Source organism: Narcine bancroftii, chromosome 1 (assembly GCF_036971445.1).
Source record: "Narcine bancroftii isolate sNarBan1 chromosome 1, sNarBan1.hap1, whole genome shotgun sequence".
Classification (NCBI taxonomy): domain Eukaryota; kingdom Metazoa; phylum Chordata; class Chondrichthyes; order Torpediniformes; family Narcinidae; genus Narcine; species Narcine bancroftii.
Genome location: NC_091469.1, coordinates 67,136,669 through 67,161,218, shown reverse-complemented (window position 1 = coordinate 67,161,218; position 24,550 = coordinate 67,136,669). Strand labels below are relative to the sequence as shown.

General features: G+C 39.6%; 2 protein-coding genes across 9 annotated transcripts in view; one reads left to right on the top strand and one right to left on the bottom strand.

Moving 5' to 3' along the window:
* The window catches only part of LOC138759145 (dual specificity protein phosphatase CDC14C-like), a 199,899-nt gene that overhangs the window by 53,408 nt on the left and 121,941 nt on the right, over nucleotides 1-24,550 (bottom strand). Inside the window, exon 15 of one of the 6 annotated variants that reach the window (XM_069929147.1) lies at nucleotides 17,523-17,634. The exons of 4 other annotated variants lie outside the window; for them this stretch is intronic. In XM_069929147.1, coding sequence (XP_069785248.1) covers nucleotides 17,538-17,634 — 97 coding nt within the window. In that variant the 3' untranslated portion in view covers nucleotides 17,523-17,537. Of the gene's footprint in view, nucleotides 1-17,522; nucleotides 17,635-19,449; nucleotides 19,946-24,550 lie in introns of those variants that run through there. One more of the 6 variants, XM_069929174.1, reaches the window with a different exon arrangement.
* The window catches only part of LOC138759181 (intracellular hyaluronan-binding protein 4.S-like), a 58,519-nt gene that overhangs the window by 11,617 nt on the left and 22,352 nt on the right, over nucleotides 1-24,550 (top strand). For 2 of the 3 annotated variants that reach the window (XM_069929238.1, XM_069929228.1), the window contains exons 2-4: nucleotides 9,931-10,081; nucleotides 14,401-14,547; nucleotides 23,894-23,965. In XM_069929238.1, the coding sequence (XP_069785339.1) occupies nucleotides 9,931-10,081; nucleotides 14,401-14,547; nucleotides 23,894-23,965 (370 nt within the window). The remainder of the gene's footprint in view (nucleotides 1-9,930; nucleotides 10,082-14,400; nucleotides 14,548-23,893; nucleotides 23,966-24,550) is intronic. The other variant, XM_069929247.1, reaches the window with a different exon arrangement.

Genomic DNA, 24,550 nt, shown 5'->3' with positions numbered 1-24,550 from the left:
CCTTTATCATTTTGGAAAGGTTTGATGGCATCAACACTTGTGGGCAAGTGATAATCGCTAAGACTGAGGAGTAGATTTAGGCCATTCAGCCCATTAAGTCTGCTTTTTCTGATGTATTTTTCCTATCAACCTATTCTCCCCATAAATGGGGATGCCCCTACTAACCTCTTCTTTAAATGTACCCAATGACTTGGTCTCCACAGCTGTAAGAGGCCATAAATTCTAAAGATTCACAACCTTGTGAGGAAATTTATCTTCGTGTCTGATTTAGAGGAATGTGCAAATCCTTCTGGAGAAATTTATTTTGAGGCTGTGCCCTCTGGTTCTAGACTTCCCCACTACTGGAAACCTCTTCTTGTCTATTTAGCCATTTCAGTAGTCATGCATCACTTAACATCCAGAATTATGTTATGAAATAACAACCTTTTTAATTATGTTTGAGACTAAAGGGTTTTTGTTTGCACTAACACAAGACCGCAATGGAAAATTCACTAGACAGTGGTAAATTCAAAATAGTATCTATTTAAACTATTAATAATATATTTCTTACTTATCTCAACTTGTGTGCATGCGTGTCAAGGTCCCATTCTGAAAAGTTGATCTTTAAAAGTGTAGCATCATTTTAGACTTGCTTGAAGGTCTTAAATTCTCAGTTCAGAAATAGTTATAAAACACTTTTAAACACATCTTCAGGCCTCTTACTCACAATTATATTTTCCATGTGAAGAATCTGCCCTCTTCTCAAAGACCGTGAATGTGGCTATTTTCTTCCACAATGAATTCACGAATCCAGGCAAGGGTTAAACAAATGTGGTTATCTTCCATGATGAAGTCACAAACCAGACAAGGGTTAAATTAAGTTGCCAAACACAAAAATAGACCCAGTAGAATCTGCCCTCTTTTCCAAAGAGACAGCAAAGTGGTCTTCATTAATTCAATAACTGCTGATTCTGTGTTTCCCCTTCTTCCAGGAGTAACACATGACAAACAGCACCAATTCTGGTTACTGTAACTCACCCCTGTCATTCACAAGGTTTCAGCCCCTGTATATCGCGGGGTTTTGACTTCTGTGAACTCCAAGCTGAACTTTTCCAGAACTGAAAACAAAATGTCTGCGTTCGGTAATATATTTCTCCAAATCATGTATCCGTTACATCATCACCGAAGTGAGTCCCAATTCTTGGAAGCCACATGATTTTCAGTTTTATTTCTACCAAAATTCTGTTCCTGTTCAAAACCATTTTTTATCCATAACAACCTCTAACTTCATCTCTGTTCAAGAGGGTTCCTTAGCAGTTCTTGAATAATTAAGACCCAGTTGAAATCCATTAGCTCTGTCTGTCCAAGACACATTGACTCTGAGAATGAACACTCTTCTCAGAAAACGATGGTTCTCTATAAATGTGCTATGACCTGTGTATGACCCTGTACAGCTAACTTTATAAGAATACAGATACAATATTTCAACTATAATTTGCTTTACAGAGACATTTTTATAAAAGAAATGTAGTTTAACCTTAAATTAAAGGTTACCGTAGATCTGTTGTACATTCTGTGAAGCAGGATATTATGCGATTTGGATGTTGTGCGAACACTATATACTTAGCAAAGCTATATAGGATACTGTAGTGTACCTGTATTGACTAAATATTCAAGATACTGAACACATGCTATACTTTATTTCAGCCATGGGTTAAATAGGTTAATACTGTACAACTGTATACATAATATAATACATTGTAAATATACACTACTGTATGCATAGGCTAATATGTAATCTGTACTTGCCACATTTGGAGCTTGCAGTGTTAGTGTAGGGAGGCTGTTGCTGGTACAGTTTTGTATTGTTCAAGATGCTGAATTTGCACTAAACTTTAAAATTTTTTTCACTTTTATGTGAACCGTTTTCTTGACTTGTATTGCACACAATTTAACAAAGAGGATCAGGATAATCCACACCATTCTTTTCCAGATCCTCATAGCTTTCCACTGTAAGAGTTTCAAGTCAAATAAGCTACATTGATGAACTGTCACCAACAATGATAATATTATTTCTTGTAATGCCTGAAGGACCTTGCTGAGGCTCTACTTGGGGAGGTGTTGGCAATCTTTGTATACATGAGATACATGTGTTGCACGTGGGAAGCTGTTGTGTTCGCTATGTACTGTTCTTCAATTGGGATTTCTGAACTCTGTTACCTTGTTGGACCATGGACGGATATGTGGTTGGACTTTGCCCAAATGAATATTATGCAGTGCATGACTGTATTCCGATTCCTTCCCCCCCTCCCCCTCCCACACAAACTTCATTGAGAATAGGCCTAGAGCTATCAAATGTTCCCCTTGGGATAACCATATAACAGTTACAGCATGGAAACGAGCCATTTTGGCCCTTCTAATCTGCAGTGAACCAAGTACTCTCCTCTAGTCCCACCTACCTGCACCCTGCCCATTACCTTCCATTCCCCTCCCATCCATATACCTATCCAATTTTTCCTTAAATGACAAAATTGACCCTGCCGCCACTACTTCTCCCAGAAGCTCATACCACACAGCCACCGCTCTAAGTAAAGTTGTTCCCCCTCATGCTACTTCTAAACTGTTGCCCCTTAACTCATGACCTCTTGTTTCAATCTCACCTACCCTCAAGGGGAAGAGCCTATTCACATCTACTCTAGCTATCCCTCTTATAATCTGAAATACCTCTATCAAATCCCCTCTCAACCTTCTACGCTCCAAAGAATAAAGACCTAATTTGCTCATTCTTTCTTTGTATCTAGGTTCTGTAACCCAGGTAACATTTTTATAAACCTTCTCTGCACTCTCTCTAGCTTGTTGATATCCTTCCTATAATTCAGTGACCAGAACTGCACACAGTACTCTAAATTTGGCCTCACCAATGCCTTAAACAGTCTCAACATCACTTCCCAACTCCTGTATTGTATGCTTTGATTTATAATGGCCAGCATACCAAAAGCCTTCTTCACTACCCTATCCACATGAGATTCTACCTTTAGGGAATGATGCACTGTTATTCCTAGATCTTTCTGCTCCACTGCATTCCTCAATGCCCTCCCATTTACAATGTATGTCCTGTTTTGATTATTCCTACCAAAATTAAGCACTTTGCACTATTAAACTCCATCTGCCATCTTTCAGCCCATTCTTCTAAGCAGTTTAAATCCCTCTGCAATCTTTGAAAACCTTCTTCATTATCCACAATTCCACCTATTTTAGTATCACCTGCGTATTTACTAATCCAATTTACCACCCCATCATCCAGATCATTAATGTATATGACAAACAGCAAAGGACCCAATACAGATTCCTGAGGCACACTGCTTGTCACTGGCCTTCAGCCTGATAAAGTTATCCACTACGACTCTCTGACATCTCCCTTCCAGCCACTGCTGAATCCATTTGACGATCTCAAAATGAATACCTAATGATTGAACCTTCCAGCTAACCTTCCATGTGAAGCCTTATCGAAGGCCTTACTGAAGACAACATCCACTGCTCTACCCTCATCAACATTCCTAGTCACCTCTTCAAAAAAATTCAACTAGATTGGTCAAAAATGTCCTTCCATGCACAAATTAGTGTTGTGTGTTCTTGATCAGACCCTGTCTCTCCAAATATTTATATATACTATCTCTAAGAACACTTTCCATTAATTTACCTACCACAGATGTCAAATTTACAGGCCAATAATTGCTAGGCTTGCCCCTCGAACCTTTTTTAAACAAAGGAAATACATGTGCAACATGCAAATCCTCCAGCCCAATACCCGAATATAACCTTCATCCTGGGACTATTCTTGTAAACCTCCTTTGGTCCCTCTCCATTTCCAGCAAATTTTATCCCAAAACTATCCTCAATACTCCAAACGTGGTCTAACCAATGCTTGTAAAGCCTCAGCATTGTATCTTTGCCTTTTATTTTCTGGTGTTCTCAAAATGAATTGTAAAAGTGCATTGCTATCTTTGTTACTATGTGGAACATTACAGCACAGTACAGGCCTTTTAGCCCATGATGTGTCAATCTAGTCAACAATCTAAGTAAGCCTTCCCTACTTCACAACCATAACCCTCATTTTTCTTGCATCCATGTGGCTGAATGAGAGCCTTAAATGTCCCTATTATACCAGTCTCCTCCACCACTCCCACCAATACATTCCAGACACCTACTACGTCTTGTGTTTTTTAAAGAAAACACTTGCCACTGATGCCTCCCATAAACTTTCCTCCCCTCATCTTGTATAGATGTCTTCTGGTATTTCCTAGTCACCCCAGGAAAAAAAAGATGCTGGCTGTCCACCCTATCTGAGCCTCTCATGATCTTGTGACCTCAGTTAAGTCACAAGATTGAGTGGCATAGATGGGGAAAAGCTCTAGTGTGACAGAGTACATAGATGTTTTTGGGAGAAAAATTGGGAAAGGTTTGTTAGTATAGGTCACATACAAACACTTTTTAGAACAGATCTTATTTGAAATACTGGAGATCTGCTAATGCTAGATATATCGGCCCCACAGTCTTTGTAGAAGCTTTGGAGAGGGCCCAAGAGACTTCACTAATGGTTGTTGTTTACAAAAGGCAACAGATGAAAGAGCTTGTAGGAGCCACATATTGTCTGGAAGGGAATTTGCTGTTCTAAGAGGGTCATTTGGTTTTGCAAGCAGAGAGATTCAAACAGATTTTTCTCTCAGTGAGAGAGAGACACATACAGATCAGTTCTACAGTGTTACAGACAGTAACAGCAGCTGGGTCTGGAACAGGACAAGCTGGCAAGCTTGTGGAAAGCCCCATTTGGAAGATGGGTTTTGAGTTCTTAGTTCAGTCTGGTCAAAGCCCTTGTGATTCATGCAAGAGGAGAGGACTGGCTGTCTAATGTTTCACTTGGAATAAGAGAAACAAAGAACTCGGTGGTGACCTGAAAGAAAGAGGTTATCATCTGGAGAACCCTGAGGGGGAAAGTTTCTTCAGCAAGTGGCTGGGTGTCCATCGTACAACAAATCTCTCTCTGACAATTGACAAGAACCTTCCTGAGCGGTAACCATTTATCTTTCAAGCACCAAAGCCTGGTGAACTTTATAAATATAAAGTTCTGTGCACAGTATAAAAATTGCCTGCAACCAGTGAGCTTGGAGGAATGAAAACTGAGATTGGACTGTGAACCAAAGAACTTTTCTGAACTTACACACACATTACATACTTGTGCGCTTAGAATTAGAATGGGGTTAAGTTAGGTTAGTTAAGTAATCGTGATAAGTTAAAGTGTGATGCTGTTTTCATGTTTAAAGATAATTAAACGTAACTTTTGTTGAAGTAACCATTCGTCTTGGTGAATATCTATTGCTGTTAGGTTTTGGGGTCTTCTGGGCTCATAACACTAGCTAGTGCCTTATAGGATGCGTTCTTCAATCCAAGCAACATTCTGGTAACTCTCCTCTTCATCCTCCACAATCCTCCACATCTTTCCTGTAATGAGGTGACCAGAACTGAATACAATATTCCAAGTTTGGTCTAACCAGAGTTTTGTAGAGCTGCAACATGACCTTGTGGCTCTTGAACTCAATCCCTGACTAATGAAGGCCAGCATATCATAAGCCGCCTTAACTACCCTATCAACATCCGCAGTAAATTTAAGAGCTCTAAGGACATGGATTCCAAGATCCCTCTGTTCTTTCACACTGTTTAAAAATCCTGCCTTTAACCATGTACTCCACCTTCGAGGTTGGCCTTCCAAAATCCATACATCACTTCACACTTGTCCAGATTGAACTCCGTCTGCCTCACTCTGGATCCTGACTATATCCTGATGTAACCTATGGCCAGCCCTTCGAAACTGTCCACACTATTTCTTTTGTGTCACCTGCAAATTTGTTGATTTATCCTGTTGCCTCTTTGTCTAGGTCACTTATAAAAATAATAAAAGAGCAGGTGTCCCAGAACAGATCCTGACAACTCCATTAATCACTGACTTCTAGGCAGAATACTTTCCATCTACTACTACCCACTGCTTTCTGCATCCAGGCCAATTTTGAATCCATGGATCCAAGATTCTATGCCTCATGACTTTTTGAATGGATCCACTATTGGGAGGGGGAGGGAAAGGAGGAGGATGGAGAAAACCTTGTCAAAATCCATATACACCTCATCTACCTACATTAATTTTTTTATCCCTCAAAAAGACTCTTAAGCTGCTGAGGCATGACCTGCCCCTCACAAAGCTATGCTGCCTACCCATGAGAAGTCTATGCATCTCTAAATGCTTATAAATTCTGTCCCTAAGAATCCTCTCCAATAGGTGCCCATCACTAACAAGGGGACTACGTTTAATTCATTAATTGTTTTATTATAATTAAAATAAATAAAAATGGACTTAAATAGCCAGATTCAGCTTCTATTGTGCTATAATTAAATTTTTAAAAAATTCCATTCTCCAGTTGTTCAATACCTCCCCTGTGGCCAGGGAGGATGCAAAGATCATTGCCAACAGTTCCCTTCCTGTAGTCACCTGGTGTACATCTTGTTTGGTCCCAGGGTCTTAACAATCCAAATGCTTTTACGAAGCATCTTTTGTCTTAACCTCAACATACTCCAATACATATGCCTGTTCTATACTGACCTCACATTGACTAAGGATGTTCTCTGGTGAACATTGAAGCAAAGTATTCATTTAGGATCTCTCTGTCTCCAAACACATGTTGCTTCCTTTATCCTTAAGTGACCCTACCTTCACTCTAGTCATTCATATGTTCTACACAAAGGCAGAGAATTCCTTGTAGGTTTTCTTTAATCTTACTCACCAGTCTTTTTGTGCCCTTGCTCTCCCAAGTCCTTTATTGTGCTCCTTTCTGATGCTATATCATTCTGGCCCTTTTCTGACTTTTGCTTCTTAAACCTTGTGTATGCCTCTTTCTTCCTCTTGTGTACTCACCTCTTTTGTCAACCATGGTTCCCTTATCCTAACGTCTTGTTTTCTGTTTCAGTGGGAGAAATCTATGCCCTAAACACCCTGCCCAAGTGGTCCCCATACATCTTCCCCATTTCTTCTGCTTTTTCCTGAGAACATCTGTTCCTGATTTACTCTTCCCAGTTCATGCCTAATTCCATCATAATTATCCATTTTGTCTATTTAGGGAGTGTGGTCACTGTTGCCAAAATGTTAACCCAATGAGAGGTCCAACATCTGACCAGGTTCAAAATTCAAATTTGTCAGTGTACATGCATGATGTATACAACCCAGAATTTTTTTTCTGTGGGCCTTGCAGAATTTCTAATTGCTGGTAACTAAACTACTCAAAGAAAGAAATTTAACCTGCTAATACAGAATAGTCAGTAATAAATAATGAGAAAACTAAGAGTCCTTAAAGAGTCTGGATGAGTTTGTTGTTCAGGTGAATGATGGTTGAGGGGTAGCAGCTATTCTTTAAACAGGGGGCCTGAATCCTGTGGCACCCAGTTCATCACCCAGTACTAGATCCAGTTTGGCCTGCTTGCATTTGCTTTCCCTCTCCTGACAGTCGGCAGTTACCTGCCTCCTGCAGCTTTGGTGTGATTCACTCCCTGTAGCTCTTCGTTGGTACAGAAGAATGAGAAGTTCATAGATGAAGGTCATTGGGCTGCAACTTCATTTCCCCAACATTGCCTGTAAGGAGCTGCAACTCGATGCACCTCATGCATTTGTAGCTATCAGGGAAATGGCAAGTCTCCCATAATTCCCACATCTTATAAGATGGAACACTACTACCATTGAAGGGCCCACTGGTTTTGTATTCTAACTATTCATTCAAAATAGTGAATGAGATATTTAAATGTATTGGGTATTTTGACAACTAAGAACTTAAAAAAAAACAAAGAAAATTTGACAGTTTTAGTTAATCAAACTAAATTAATTCTTACAGGATAGCCACCACTTTCTTTGACTATAATAGGTCGTATTAATTTGGTTAAAATTAATATTTTACCAAAATGTTTATATTTATTCCAATTGCTTCTGATATTTATTTATGTTTTTTGAGACATTGGACTCAATCATTATGTCATATGTGGCAAAAAAAAACCTAGACTGAATAAAAGATATCTCCAGAATAAAAGAAATAATGGTGAGCTGGTGCTACCCAATTTTAGATTTTACTGCTGGACTATGAACATAAGGAATATGTTGTTATCGTTGCAATATGAAAAAACAGATGACTACCCTAACTGGATTGAGATGGAATTGAAATTCATTAAAAACCCTTCTTTATGGGCAGTATTGGGTTCACCTCTACCTCTCTCTATTTGAAAACTGACAAAGAATTTAATAATGATACACAGACTGAAGATTTGGAGATAAGTTAGAAAAAAATTATGGAGCTATAAGCACAAGTCCTATGCTATCTAATCATTTATTTCAACCTATTTTAGATGCAGGTTTTCAAGAATGGTATCTTTCAGGAACTAAAGGTTTTAAGGGTCTTTTTATACAACAAAATTTCATAGCTCCACAACAATTGATCAAATTGATCAAATAGATACTTTTTCAGGTATTATCATATTTGACATTTTATTTGTTTCAAGTTTTCAACATTTCCAATTCTTCCAATTAAAACAAAAATTAAAAGTTTGCTCATAATGGTATAATATTTGCCCTGTATTATAAATTATTGAATATGAAAACAATTTTTTAAATTGGGATTAAAACAGAATGGGAGAATGATCTTAATCTCTTGCAGACTAAGATTGGACGTCAATTTTTGGCTTGATTTCCGACTCGTCATTGTGAGCTAGGGCACAGACTGATTCAGTTCAAAGTGGTTTATTGAATACATTTTTCAAAAGTTGATCTTGCTTGAATTTATCCATATATCAACTCACTCTGTGATAATTGTAAAATTTTTGATACACATGTTTTGGTTATGCCCTAAATTTCAAAAATATTGGATTGGTATTTTTAGAAATTTTTTGACCATTTTTGGGATTAATTTGGATCCATGCCCAGAAATTGAAATGTTTGGCTTTTCCAGAGATATAAACAGAAAACTATCCACTAATCAGAGGTTTTGACATTCTCCACTTTACTAGCAAGAAGAGCAACGTTGTTAAAATGGAAAGAGGAGTTTCTATCCACTCACAGAAAAAGGCTATTAGACTTTGACCTTTTAAAATTTGGAGAAAATTAGGCATAATGTCACAAAAATCAGGATTTCCTTGGATATGACTTGGAGTCCAGTTATGGCTTGCTTTCACAATTGGACTAATTAGGTGCGGTGATGGTTGTAACTAGGCATGCTTTGTTCTGATCTCCCAAGGCCATGCTTATCTCTATTTACAATATGAATTATAACCTTGGTTGACACTGGGTTAGATTTTTTTCTTTTCCTTTTTTCCCTCTTTCTTTACTCCTTGTACAACTCTTTGTATAAATACATATTAGATTGAGATTTAAGTCCAAATACTATTGTCACTATAATATATGCTATTATCTTAAATGTGTAATCGTCTCAATGCAATGGATTTATTATATATTTGTTTTCTTTTCTGACAAAACTTAATAAAAAAAACTTTAAAATAAAAAATAAAACTGAAGTTTACCATTGAGTTGCATTAAAGTTGGTCCTCCTTGACCAAAGTAAATTGATTCATCATGAAGGATCCAACAGGATTTTATGAAGCAGGATTGCAAATATGTTTAATGGACAGAATGTTTAGAATGGGTGAAAATCAAACTGAGATCTGAAATAAGAAAACAAAATACTCTGGGAAGAGAAACAATGATCATTTTTAAAGTCTTTCCACTGATACTGCCTTACCTGCATTTCTGGCAATTTCTGATTTTTGTTTTTAAATGCATAATTTTATTTTCAAGTAGGTGCTTGGCTTTTGTAGATTTTATCATTGGAACTGCTCAGACTGCTTCAACTGTGTGAACCTGTGTTTGATCAGGACCAAAAAGAGGCCCAAAGAGGGCAGAAACAAGAGGCCAAAATGAAAACCAGGATATTGAGAAGAAAACAGAAAGATCAGAACGGCGAGTTGTGTTCCGAGAACGTCGTCCTAATGAGCCGGAAGGAACAACTGAATTTTCATTTGAAGTGTAAGGCTACATCTCTGTTCGTTGAATATTTAAAATTGATGAAGGATTGGGGGGGGGGGGGGGGGCGGGGGCAGGATCAGTGAAAAGTGCCATTGTCTAGGCTGAAAGTGCACAGCAGAATAGTTTCTTTATAATATTTGTAGTGTTTTCTCGAGTTCAAGTTTCCTGTTCAGGTATTTGTGTGACCATAAGATAGAGGAATAGAAGTAAACCATTCAGCATATCAAGTTGGCTCTGCAATTCCATGATGAGCTGATCCATTCTCTCACTCAGCCACACTCATCTGCCTTCTCCCAGTAACCTTTGATACCCTGACTATTTAGATGCCTGTCAATCTCTGCCTTAAATGTATTCAATGACCTGGCTTCCAAAGCTATCCAATTCCAGAGGAAGCGAATTCCAGAGGTTCACCACTCTTTGGCTAAAGAAATACCTCTGCATCTGTTTTAAGTGGGTGCACTTCAATTTTGAAGTTATTCCCTCTTGTCCTTGACTCCTCTACCATGATCACTTGGAAGATTGTCAATGGTGGGTTCTTAAATTTGTTTTTATACTTGTCTCTTTCCTTCTCCTCTCTCTCTCTCTCTTTCTCTCTCTCTCTATCTTTCTCTTTTTCTCTCTCTCTCTCTCTCTCTCCCTCTCTCTCTTTTTTTCTCTCTCTCTCTCTCTCTCTCTCCCCTCTCTCTCTCCTCCTTCCCCCCCCAACCCCCCTCGGGAAATGACTGTTCAGGGACACCGATTTAGAATATTTAAATAAGCTATAATCCTTGTTCTGGAGCTTTTTATTCCAACTCTACAATTTCTATTCATAACTGGCCGTTAATTTATGAAAGTCAGTTCAATTTTTAAATTATTTATAATGTTATTGAGATTTGGGGGATCCAATTTGACATTTTTCTTGTAAAACATTTTGAACATGGTCACAGTAATAACCGACTTGCTGCCAGGTGTAATTATACCGGTTTTTAATACTTGGTCCTTGATCAAGTCCTGACTGCTTATGTTGTAACTGTTCTTTTGTACTTTGGATTCATAAGGGAACTGATTTCTGTATCTAGCAGCTCCTGGAGGTATATGTGTGCTGGAGTTCCCTATCTCCAGGTCCCTTTATTCCCTACAGTGTTCAAATGTTAGTTAGCTTGCTTATGAAAAGGGATGGGTGTACAATTTTAAAAGCACTGTGGATATGGCATGGACAAATTGACCACTGAGGAGTTTGTATGCTCTTCCTGTGACTGTGTGAATGTTCTCCAGTTTCCTCCCACATTCCAAAGTTGCACGAGTTAGTAGGTTGATTGGTCATGTGGGATTAATTGGGCTGTGCAGGCTTGTGGGCTGGAAGGGACCTGTACTATGCTGTGGCTCTAAATTAATTTTTAAAAATTCTATAAATTTTCTCTATGATTTGAATAAATATCTTTATAGTCTATGCCTTGTAAAGCAGTACTCAAATAGACCCTTTCAAACTGCCATGTAAAATGGGGTTTTACATGGTGATTTGAAAGGGTCCAACTGGGTCCCTGACCTACCTCAGTGGTGAACCCAGTAAAACTTACCCAGGTGTCCTGCTCCGGTGGTTTGAAAAGGGAAATGGCTGACCCGGTTTCCCTGGTAATGTCAGTTCATCCGTGTGTCTCTGGGAAACCCCTGGCTGAAGTGCTACTGTGGCGATTGGAGGGAGAGTTGGCTGCTGCCACGATTGGGGGGGGGGGGGGTGGGGGGGGCAGCAGTGATGTTCTGCTGCGAACACTGCTCTGGTTTGTGGCATCAGCTCAATGTGGGGGGTGTGGGAGAAATGGCTGTCTTCCTTACCTATAATCCCCCCACACTGCTGGGACCGACCGCTCTGGCAGAGCGGTTCCAGCGGTGTGGGGGATTATTGGTAAGGGTAATGGCCATTGTTACTGCACCCCACATTGAGCTATTGCTGCGAACTGGAGCAGCACGTCACAGCAGCAACTTCTCTCCCTCACTCCTCCCCCCCCTCAAAAGTTTGTGGCAGCGGCTCATCGTGGGGGTGGGGGGGAAGGGGTGGTGAAGAGAGGGATGTGACTGATGTGGGGGTAGCAATTGAAAGCACATACTTCTGATGAGTTCTATGTCATTGTTGGGGGGAATCCCCCTTAGATTGCCGGGTTGACGATTTATCAGGTATGTCTGGTTGTGATTTGAAAGGTGCATGGTGCATCCACGACCCAATAATCACACCTGGGCCCCAGGGAGGCTATCTGGGTGCTGCAATTTGAAAGCATCTGATGGGATGCTATTTCCAGTTGTTGATAAACCATTATTTGATAATGTAGAAATATCCATATTTCTGCTTGTCTTGTCATTGCATTGGCTTGTTTGTTTATTCTTAGTTTATTGCTTTCCTTTTGTTTACTGAACATCTTAAAGCATGGTTATCTTGAAGCTTAAAAAAATACACATTTTGCTATGGTTCTGTTTTCTGTACAAAAGCCAACTTCACCTTTATGCCACCACTGCTGCTCTTATTACATGAGCTTCATTTTGCATGTCAGCCAGTTCATGTAATTTTGTCACAATCCTTTTAAAACTCTAAATGCAGAACATCAGTTGTGTTACTCTTATAAATATTCTCCAATTTATGACGGTTAGTGGCAAACTTGATGAATGTATCAAATTTAAAAACAAGCAAGAAAAATCTTAAGTCGAGTTCTGGTGGATTATTTCCTTTTCTCATAATGATGCATAACAGACTTGACACATTGTATGTTTGACATGGATTTAATTATCCTCTGAAGTCTGTTCTAGCAGATGGTGTAAAATTATTTCTTTGCCTATCAAAATGATCTCATCTGACAAGGAAGCTTCACAATAGATTTGGCGAGTTTGAGCCAAAATTTTGGCCCCATTAAAGAACTTTAAAGATGTCTATTTGAAAGGAGAAAGTGATGGGTGTATTTTTAATATTTAATTAATTTCATTTTCTGAGGTATAACTTTATTTACAACTTTATTTACAACTTTATTTACAACTTTATTTACAAAAAAATTGGTGAACTCTCAATACCATTGATTGTACCTCAGTGGTGAGGGGAGGAACCATATCCTGGGTTGTCTCTGCTGCTCTCGAGCCAGTTATCAAAATTTTACAAACAAAATTTAAGATGGGTAGAGGAACAAATTTAAATTCCTCTATCAAAATGGTACAAGTCTATATCTTTTAAAGTAGTACAAAAATATGATAACTCTTGATTATCCGAAATGGTCTGGACTGGGCCCATTTCGGATAAACTTTGTAAAAAACCACCCAGTAGTGACAGCAAACACTTGTAACAGTGTTTATACAACAACAAACAACAAGATGAGGCTTTTTAAGCATTAAAATAAACTTTAATTCTCACAAATTGCTGGCCACCACTGATCACTGACACTTCCCCACTGAGGTCCTGCTCTTGCTGGGGGGCCCCCAGAGGTCCCCGGTCAGTTTGGCTATGAGAATCGGATTTCAGATAATTGGAGTTGTACTGTACCTATTCTGTCTGACTGTAGCCATCAGCTTAGCATTGCCAAATTACTGGGACCCTAAAAGTACAACATTTAAAAATGGGCTAAACTGTTCATTAGGTTGAATAAAACTGCCTAAAGTATTTTGGGGTTAAATTTCCCACCCAATCTTAAATTAGAAAGATGTAAATAAAATTATTTATGTTGCTTGTTTGGACTGAGGTTTTTGTTATTAAATTCTTGCAGAAGCGTTCTTAATAAATGCATCAGTTAGATTCATCTTTATAAACTGGTTTTAAAATTGTTCAGTGCAATGCCAGCTACAATGTGTAAGGAGAACATTCTCTAAAGATTTCTTCTGAATCTTCTTAAAGTAGAATGAGTATTTTCAAATATACTGTGAGCAGCTCCATGTGATAAATATTAACCACTTTTACTGGTGATATGAAATCTACCTTTGGTCAGAGGTTTTGCAAGAAATTATTTGGTTTGGGTCTTATTGGCCCGATGTATTCCATATAAAAAATGTAATTTTTGCTTGGCATCTCTGCATGCTACATTATTTTTAATGCACTAATAGTGTACAGTATTGCAACAAATTATTATAGTATTCAGTAGAGAAAAGCATAAGGTTATTGTAGTGCCAATATGATCTGTTAGTGTCAAGCAAAAACACATTAATGCAATTCTGTTGTTTTGTTGCTGTAAAAACAAAATGAACAGATAAGCAAGCTTATAATTGTTTTATGGTGGACATTAAAGAGTTACAATGAATAACATTTGGAGCTCTTGCAAATAATGTAAGAAAACCATAAACAATATTACAATTTAATACTTTTATTTTTTCAGACCAATTGACAGGATCGATAGAGCTTCATTGAGAGGTCGGGGTGGAAGAGGGCGTGGCCGTGGAAGAGTTGGATTCCCCAGAAGCATCAATGGATTTGATCCAAGGGGAAGACGAGAGTATGAAAGACATAGTGGAAATGACAAAGTGTGAGTTACTTGGATGGTACAGTGAGCATAGTAAATCAGGATTGTAATGCTTTAGAAATCAAACATGATGAAGGGATGTATCTTTTACAAAGAATGTTACAATTGGGTCCTGACTTTGATGCAGAAGTTGAAATTTTGTGAATCTTGTGTATTTTAAATTTGGCAGAAACACTGTTTTGACCTTCTGCTTTGTGTGACCCCGTTTAACCTGTGCAAAAATGACCTGAAAAGATTTCAGTAATGCATCTGTTAGGTTTTGTTTATACTTGAGGTTTCTTTTAAAAAAAATCAGATGAATCAATTAAAGGTGAAAAAAAAATCCCCATCCCACCCCATGCAGTATAAAGCTTCTTTAAAAATTTGGTGGATTTTGTGCTATACAGTGGTTTCCCACGACCCCCGCCCCAATCTGCAGTTTTGTTTTCTGTGGTTTCAGTTACCTGCAGTCCAAAAATATTGTGGAAAATTCCAGAAATAGCAATTAATAAGTTTTAAATTCTGCACCATTCTGAGTAGCATGATGAAATCTCCTGCTGTTCTGCCCAGACATGAATCATCCCTTTATCCAACAAATCTATGTTACCCGCTTGCTCGCTGTCTTGGTTATCAGATCAACTGTCGTGGTATCATAGTGTTCAAATAACCCTTTTTTAAGTATTGTTATAATCTATTTTATTAGTTTATTGTTGTTTTTATTGAGTTTAATTTATAAATTAAACTTTATTATAGGTATGTATAGGAAAAAATAGTGCAGGTCGAGTACCCCTTATCCGAAATGCTCCAAAATACAAAACTTTGAGCACTGACATGACGCCACAAGTGGAAAATTCCAAACCTGACCTCACTTGCCCGTGTGGGCCTCTGTTGGTGCCAGTTGCCATTGTCACTGCCAGACTTGTTTGGTGCTGTATTTATCTTTTGTAAGCAGAGATCAAGTTTTTTTGGTAAGTACAAAACATTATTTTCATGTGATTTCTGAAATTCATCTTCACCTAAAATGCCATGTTTCAGTGTAACATGACTAGAAACATTAATGCAATTCAGACCCTTCCATCTACTGAGAGTTCTCATTAGTGATTCTCACTGGAGTTGCATCCCTCCCGATGTCGATTGCAAGCAGGCACTTGCGGATCTGCATGATGTGGTCGTTAAACGAATGGCCCAGTCCAACACACAAATCTTAGTTGGCGGTTTTAACCAGTCCTGTGTCAAGAAAACACTGCCCAACTACCACCGGCATGTAACCTGCTGTACCAAAGGTCCCAGCACACTTGATCACTACTACACTAAGATGAGGAAGACCTACCGTTCTTTCCCGAGACCACATTTTGGCAAGTCTGATCACCTGGTTGTGCTCCTTCTGCCTTTATATAGACAGTGTCTAAAAAGAGAGGCTCTGGTAGTCAGGACAGCTTAAAAAGTGGTTGCAGGAGTCTGAAGAACTTCTTTAAGTCAGTGGATTGGGCTCAAGTTCAAGAACTCTGGTGAGAATCTGAACAAGTACACAGTGGCTTTCACACACTTTATCAAAACAGCTATGGATGAGTGTGTCCCTACCAAAACATTCAAGGTTTTCCCCAACCAGAAGCCCTGGATCAACAATGAAATCCAGAATCTGCTGAGAGCCAGATCACAGGCATTTAAGTCCGGAGATCCAGATCAGCACACCAACAGCAGGTATGACCTGCAGAAAGCTATCTCCCGGGCGAAGTGGAGGCAACAAGGAGCAGCCAACAGCTGTGGCAGGGACTGAATGCCATAATCTGTTACCAAACCAAATCCGGTAAAGTAGCAACTTAAACTTATTTTTCATAAGACAAATCTCATATCTTTTAGCAGCTGTCTGTGGGGAGTTGGTGCGTTCTCCTCATGTCTGCGTGGGTTTCATCCGGGGGCTTCGGTTTCCTCCCACTCTTCAAAAAAGTGCCTTAGTGTACTTGTGGACCTTGGCCATTTGGCAGTGCGTATCCGTCCGTGCCCATTCACTGACGTGTTTTCGCAAGACTTGCCAAACGAAATGCATTGAATTTGCCCATCGTTATTGAATGAAGATCTACCGGGACCAATGCCTGAAGAGGGCGCACAAAATCAGTGAACCGGTGCGGACTCGAAAGGCCAACATGGTCTGTTTCCGCTCCGTTAATGGTTATATGTACTCAGTGCCTTCTATGCCTGATTTGATGACAGTAACAGTGAAGGACCCCCCACATCACCTGATGATCCCATACTGTCCATATCTGAGGATGATGTGCATGCTGGCTTCAGGAGAGTGAATCCGAGGAAAGCATCAGGCCCAGGCCCAGGTGGAGTACCTGGTCGAGTATTAAAGAGCTGTGTTGACCAACTTACCATGACATTCACGGATATTTTCAATATCTCACTCTATCAGGGCATGGTACCCACCTGTTTCAAACTGGTATCAATCATACCAGTGCCCAAGAAGAGTGTAGCAACCTGGCTTACTGACCATTGACCACTGGCACTTGCATCAATATTGATGAATTGTTTTGAAAGGCCAATGGTGAAGCATATCGGCTCTTGTCATTTCTAGTCCTGGCTTTTTTCCAGCAGCAGAGGTAGTAACAGTGCCAGAATGCCATCTGTGTAAAAGGGCAATCCAGCATTTCGGGACCAACTCGGGTAAGGATGATGATGCGTAAATGTGTGTGTCCTATCAGCGGGAAATTTGCTAATTTTAAAGCGACAGGCGGGAATCAGCATCCTAATAGTTACAATGTCTGCGAATTGGGGGGATAACGAGAGCTCTGAGTTCTTTGCCCTCTGAGCTGAGGACAAAATTAGGTCCATTACGGGAAGGTAAAGGATGGCCCGATATTCGAGAGACTTGCACAAAAACTTAAGGGACCATGGCTTTGCTCGAGACAAGTCATAGGTGGCAAGCAAGTGAAAAGCCTGCTGAGGGGGGAGGGAGAGAACCACAATGATAGGAGTGGTAGAGAGCATTTGGACCAGCCATATTTTGATCTGTGCTATTCCAGCATAGAGGATCCATCTTCTGAGACTGTTCCAGCTGTGTCTCCCTCCTCCAGCAGTAGTCCTGATGCTGGAGTCCCTAGTGGCATGGCACTGTAAGGGTTAAAATGAATTATAAACATGTTTTTGCTAGTTTCTAGCAGTCTGCAAAAGATTGTTGACATTCTTTTGAGTGTCTCTACAGTTAGTCTTGCAGTCAAGGTTGAAAGCTGTTTTGGACCGTCTTAGAGAAACAGTTTTAGTTTTGAATTTGCTTTTGTGCTGTGAGAACCAAGATCATGGAGCTGGTCCAGAAATTCTTTGACTGTATAATTTTGAAAATATTAACAAATTAATAGTTGTTGATTTATTAATTGTTTTAAGTCTAGTTCACTGTTTCAAGAGTTTGGATAAGTAGTGAAAAACTCATTGCTACTTTGGAAAGGACTTTCATTGGCAAGTTTAAAAACAACTGCCTACATGTTCTCAAATGATTATAAAGGAAAATGGTCATAACAGGCAGAAGTCAGCAATAAAGAATCTGCGCCTTACAATCGACCAGGTAAAAAATTTATTTTCGTGATTAACATTTTTGTCATGTTTCTGTAAGTGTGTTTGCCCATGATGAACAATCTTGCTAATGTTGTTTGTGTTCTGTTGTTCTCTAGGATACCAGATGCCGCAGTAAAAGCAGAGACCAATCAAAGTTCAGGTGGTGACAAAAGAGATGAAGGACATGTTTCTGGCTATGGACCGCAATGATATGGAGGGGGAGCGTCTTTGTTTGAAGTGCAGAGGACCCACGAGCAGCTGAGGAGAAGGGTGCAGGAGATGGAGATGGCAGCACGGGAGGCCGATCGACGTGAGCGTGCAGAAGAAATGAATGGGTTTGGCAACATGTTTAAGGTCTTTCGACGTGAGATGCAGAACCAGGCCTCACTTGTGTGGGAAACAATTGCACTCATGGCATCTTCTGCCCGACAACACCATGGTCCCTCTCTACTGCAACAAACTCCTGCATGACAGTACCATGCTCCTGCATTCCATAGCCAGTATCATTCTCTGCATCCACAGCAGAATGACAGCATCCACTACACCAACGAGGCATACAAGTCATTTCAGCCACATTCTTCCCTCCAGCTGTTGGAGTGATGTGACAGTTACTACTTTTGCACATGGTTATTGGTGTTTTGTTTATTTGCACAGTTGTAAATAGTTATATGCTGTTGAATTGAACCTTTTTTATTGTTGTTTACATGTTTCCTGTTCACTACAATTCTTTGACACGTGCAATATACATTTACTAAAAATTGTTATTTGCTTAAATTGCTTACAGAAAGGACATAATGGCCTCATGGATAGCCTGGTGACTGTGTGCTTGTGCACCCTGATAAGCAACTTGCTCAGGCTCCTCAGAGAGATCAGGTAGCTCAGTGTTCCACTCTGGCAAGAAGTGTTCCTTGTTGATTTCACATAGACATGTGCCTAACCTTTTTTCCTGAATTTGGAAAACCAGCAACCTCCAAAAACTGGCACTTTTTTGGTTAACAACATCTGCTCATCAAAGAAGGAGTTTGGCATCAAACATGACCTGACGTGACCCGAGCTCAACTCCTGTGTATCCTGTCACATTCTGCTACTTTACAAGTGCCTCCCAATTACCTACACTGACTCCCGTCCAGCATCGTGGCGCTCTCAGTCAGTCCAGTGGTAGCTCAATGGCCATCGTTGCTACCTTAATCCCCAATGCAGCTGAAGCCACTGTGCCAGTGCAGGTGAATAGAGAAGGGGGTTATTCTCCTGGTGCTGGTACAGTGGAGGGGTGGGGAGGAGAAGGAGAGATGGCAGCACGACTCGGGTGAGCCAAAGTGGTTGGTGGGGGGGGTGGGGGAGAAAAAAGAAGGCAGTGTGACTTGGGCAGAGGAGAGATGGCAGCACAACTTGGGTGGGCAAGGAGAGAGAGAGAGAGAGCAGCATAACTCAGACGAGAGAGAGAGAGAGAGAGGCAACTGGACAAAGGGGGGAGAGAGACGGCAGCGCAACTCAGGAGGTGGGTGGGGGTAGATGTGGCAGCATGACTCGGACGGGTTTAAAGGGGCGGAAATCAAAATGATTCCGAACAATGGCAGGTGTTCGGTCCTGATGGTCCTGGATAAACACCTGTATTGTGTAGAACACAACGGGCAACAATAATGTCTGATACAAAAGAGGTTGAAGTATTAAATTGCTTGGCTGGGCACCTCCAGCGACCTTTGATATGTCGGAAAGCACTTTCTACCACCATTCTTGCTGAGCTTAAATGGTAGTTGATGTTGATTGAGTGTGTAGTGGTTAGTGAACCCTTCATTAGCCACTTCCTGAGGGAGTAAGCTGGATCTTCGATTAGATGCATGGGGATTTCCACTCTGTTAACAGTTTTGGACTTCTGTGGGTAGAGCAGTGTAGATTTATAAATACTTTATGCAACCTCTGAGATTGCAAACAATCAGTTCATTAATGTTTTCTAGTGGCTGTTTTACAGTAACAGGATTGAACCTGACCCTTGGACTTGTCGTCAGTTTCATTTGAAATAGTCATCCATTTCTTGATTTTAAACATATATATTTCACTGTTATTGTATCCTATATGGTTACATGTGACAAAAAACATAATTGATCCACACATTACTGTACCGTAGGGTATATATAAGTTAGATCAAGGTGGGTGCCTCAATCTTTGGCCTTTCTGTAGATGGGAGAGTTGGCTGAAATCTGTGAACCTGAACAAAAAGTCTGTTTAAATGGACATATGAAACACCTTAATTGATAAAGACAAATAATTGTAACTCTAGCTGTGATCCTTTTTAGTGTTGTGGTGTGGTGTACAGCAACTTGAACAATGGAGGGCTACCCTTTCTGATTAGGCTTGTGTATCGTAATGGGGGGGGGGGGGGGGGGCGGGGAGCGCGCAAAATGATGATGGAAATATGTGCCATCCATGGCACAACTGCACATTGGATACCCACGGTCTGCAAATCCATTCATTCTGTTGAAATAGGATGCACACATGCACACTCTTAAGCTGAGGTACCAGAGGCTGTCGCCATTTTATTGTCTTGCGCCTCAGGTGAGGCTCAACAAGTTACAATACAAAGTCAGAAATGGCCCAAGAAATACGAACATGACTCTGCCACTCCTCTTCATCAAAATTGTTGAGGACATTAGACCAGAACATGGGCCCATGTAGCCTCTCTCCTCCACGTCGTTCTATCTGAGATCAGCGTGAATTGACTCAAGAATTAAACTTCTATCTATGACGCCTAAGGTCTGCTTGTCTTTCTGCTTCAAACATCTCTCTGCTTCTCTTCAATTTCTCCTCCAGTGTATTTCTGATCACACAAATACATTTCTTGTACGAATCTGTGCATCATAAAGTTGTGTATGATGCGCAGGAAATTAACTTGTGTTTGAAGAGTGGTATACATGTTCATGGCTAGTAGCATAAGTACATCAAGATTTATCACCATTTTTGTGTAGAAAGTTATGTTGGATGCGTTTGTAATACATCATGCCAGATGCTGACACTGTTCAGTTGCACATCCTGCCTCTTTTGCTCCCAGAATGCTAGCTTGCTATGTAAAAAGACACACTGACCCAGCATTATGCTGGGTTTGTTCATTTTTATGTAAACGACCAAAGCAGACTTAATGTTGGGTCTTCCTTGAGGCAATATCGCGAGATTTCTGTTTTTTTTTTAAATAAAAAAGCATAGAAGTGTAAGTCTCAAAAGCAAAATACTATAGATGATGGACATCTGTGGCAAAAACAGAAAATCCTTGAAATACTCAGCAAGTTAGGCCACATCTTGGAAAGAGCCTACTTCTAGATGTGTCCTTTATGAACACAAGTAGAATTGTTAGAAACCAAGTTTAAAATGCCAAAAGAAAGTGGGTGGAGGAAAAGAACAAAAAGGGAGTTGGGTGTTGATAGTACTTGAGTAGAGATGAATAGAAGTGACAAAGGGTGCAAGATGGTGTTGGCGTTAGGGGTGTAGCAATGTAGCAGGGGTATGAATGCAAAATAATTAGACATATAACTTCAAATCTCTAACAAAAATATGGTTGAAATTGTTCAGTGATGTATTCAAGAATTAAAGTCACAAGAAGCCTGAACAGAGAGACTCTGCAAGGAGATCAATCTGCATTTAGTCTCCCTAAGTGGAGTAGACAACTCTGTGAATCTTGATTTTTGGGGAAAAAATACAGATAAATAGTTATTTCTCAGAAATGGGGATTGAAAGCTAAGGTTGGGCTATATGAAGTTGAAAGTATGATAAAATGTTCTAAAATGATGCTGTTTCAGCTGACAATACACCAGAAAGAAATGAGGGAGGTGATCTGAAGATTTAAAAAAAAAAAAAAAAAATCTTTTGTATATTTCTTTAAGTATATGTTTTGGAACTATTTGAGTTCCTGCAAACACATTTTTCTTGATGTGAGAGAATCGGAGATGATTCCACAGGTCCATAAAAGCAGCAAACAAGAGGATTGCTGGGGTCTCTGTTCCCTCTTTTTTATTTCTTTCTCTTTTCCCCCCCCCCCCCCCGCCCCACCAACTCTCCACCCATTGATGTGATTTACTGGGAAAGTTGTTTCAAGAGAACTTGCAAAATCTCTGAGGACCCATACCATCTTGAACGCAGCACCTTCCAGCTAGTCCTGTTGGGAAAGAGCTAGAGGTATCTGAGGAACAGCTTCTTCTCACGGGCAGTTGGACTGCAGACTGACTCCTTAACCACTAAAACAATCCCTGTGACTCTAACATACATACAAGATGTGTAAAAGGTTCTGGGTATATGTATAGTTTGTCTCTGTGTGTTATGTTTGTATGTGTTTCTGCACTGTGAACCAGAACACACTGTTTTGTCAGGCTGTACTGTACAATTGGATGATAAATAAATTTGAACTTCAACAATAATTTTGTTGTTGACACTAAACAGGGAATGTTTCTGAATTGTGAAGAGAACACAGAGGCTTTAACAAGTGGCAGATTAGAAATTAGTGACTGTCACTGAAAGCAAGCACTTGAGAAGGTAAATGTTGGGCTTTATAGTAAGGGAGTTTGAATACTGGAGAAATGATGTCTGAATACAGTAGAACTGGGAACACTCCAGGAGTATTGTGCGCAATTTCTTATTTTCTTGTCTAAATTACATTCCCTTTTACAATAGAGGGAGTGCAACCAAGGCTTAAAAGAATGATTCTTGGAATGGCATAATTGTTGCACGAGTAGACCAGTTGGTTTTATATTCATTAATGTGGAAGAAATTATAAGAATCATAGAAATTATGTTAGACCTAAATAAAATGTAAGAGTGGTGGTTATTTCCCTGTCTGGTAGTGTCTAGAACAAAAGGTCATAATCTGGTTACCCATCACGATATTTAATAGTGAGATGAGGTGAAATTTCTTCACTTGCTGAAGATGAATGCATTTTTAGATGCAAACACAACAAATGTGTATGGGAGGAGAGTCCAAATATAATGTTAAGAGTGAAGATCAGCACAATGGTATTGAACACTTTGTTGTTAAATGTTGCCTGGGTCTTGCTTCACGGACTAGTTGCTGGTAATTTTATTTTCAAGAAGCTATACATGTATCTGTGCCTGGAATATTGCCTGATTATCCTGCTGGAGCTGAAGTTCCTTTTATTTTAATGTTGTTTAATTGGAGTAGAGGGATACAAGACTTCAAATAAATATCTTCTATTCATTTTCCAAGTCAGGACATTTGTTGTCCTATTTCTTGGTCGAGACTTGCCAGACATGTTTTGACTGCACCTCATCCGATTGGCAGCTATATTTGCTGACATTTTTGGAATGAAGCTTGCTTCCTTTTATGCTGCTGGCTTTGTAAAGTGAGATTGCCAAAGTCACAAACCCTTTATCTAAGCTTGGATTTGGTTTTCAACATCCTGGCACTTCAATTAAGCAATTACATGAAAAGTGCTACTGAACCTTTGTGTCTTATTAACACTGAAGTTTAATTTTTTTTCTTTCTCGATCTCGAGAGGCAGTAAAACCACGTTTGGGCATAGGTTAAACAAATTAGGATTAAATCAATTAGCATTGGTGGAATTACCAATTATCACCTACACTTTAAGCCAAAAATAATATGATGTATGGCATAAACAGAATTTGAAGTCAGGTTTCCTGCATGTTGTTCTTGGCTGGGCAGGTATCTTGCCTTAAGGAAGTTTTCTGGGCGAAAAGAAAATTTTCAACTGATTTTTGTTTTGTCTGTCTTCCTTTTCAAATATTTTAGGTCATTTGGTTTTAATTAAAACTATAGAAGATGCCAAAGAATTGAAATGTACCATGATACTTTTTTCTTTTAGGGGAATGAAGCCAGAGGAAAAAAGAGGTGGCAGTGGATCTCGAAACTGGGGAGCAATCCGGGATGATCCAAGGTAAGAATTTTGAGTAACTGCAGTGGAAGAATGTAACAGCCGATATCCTATTACAGGTCCAGTACCTCTTATCCAAAGTTCCAAAATGCTCCAAAAGCAGAAACTTTTTGAGTGCTAACATGATGCTACAAGTGGGCGCCAGCTGGTGTCCAACCATCATCGCTGCCGGACCTACATGAATTACTCATTGTTTTTTTGCCATCCAGCAGAATTTCTAGTATTTGGTGCTGCATTTATCTTCTTTGTAACCAGAGAACAAGTTTTTTTTGCTAAGTACAAAAGATTATTCACATTATTAAATGCATTATTCCAAAATCTGAAAAAAAAATCCAAAACTGGAAACACTTCTGGTCCCATGCATTTTGGATAAGGGATACGTGACCTGTACTAGTAAAATTTCTTATTTGGAGTAAATGTTAAACTCCACATTTGTATACAATATGATAATTTTTTTTAACTAGTTTTTGGGTAATTTGCAGAAATGGTTTTTCTTGTTCATAGCTTCCTAACATTTTATTCTCATGGCATGCTCTTTGGTTTCTTGCTGTCTGGTGGTGGTTGCAGGAGAAATGCAATTTCAAGTGT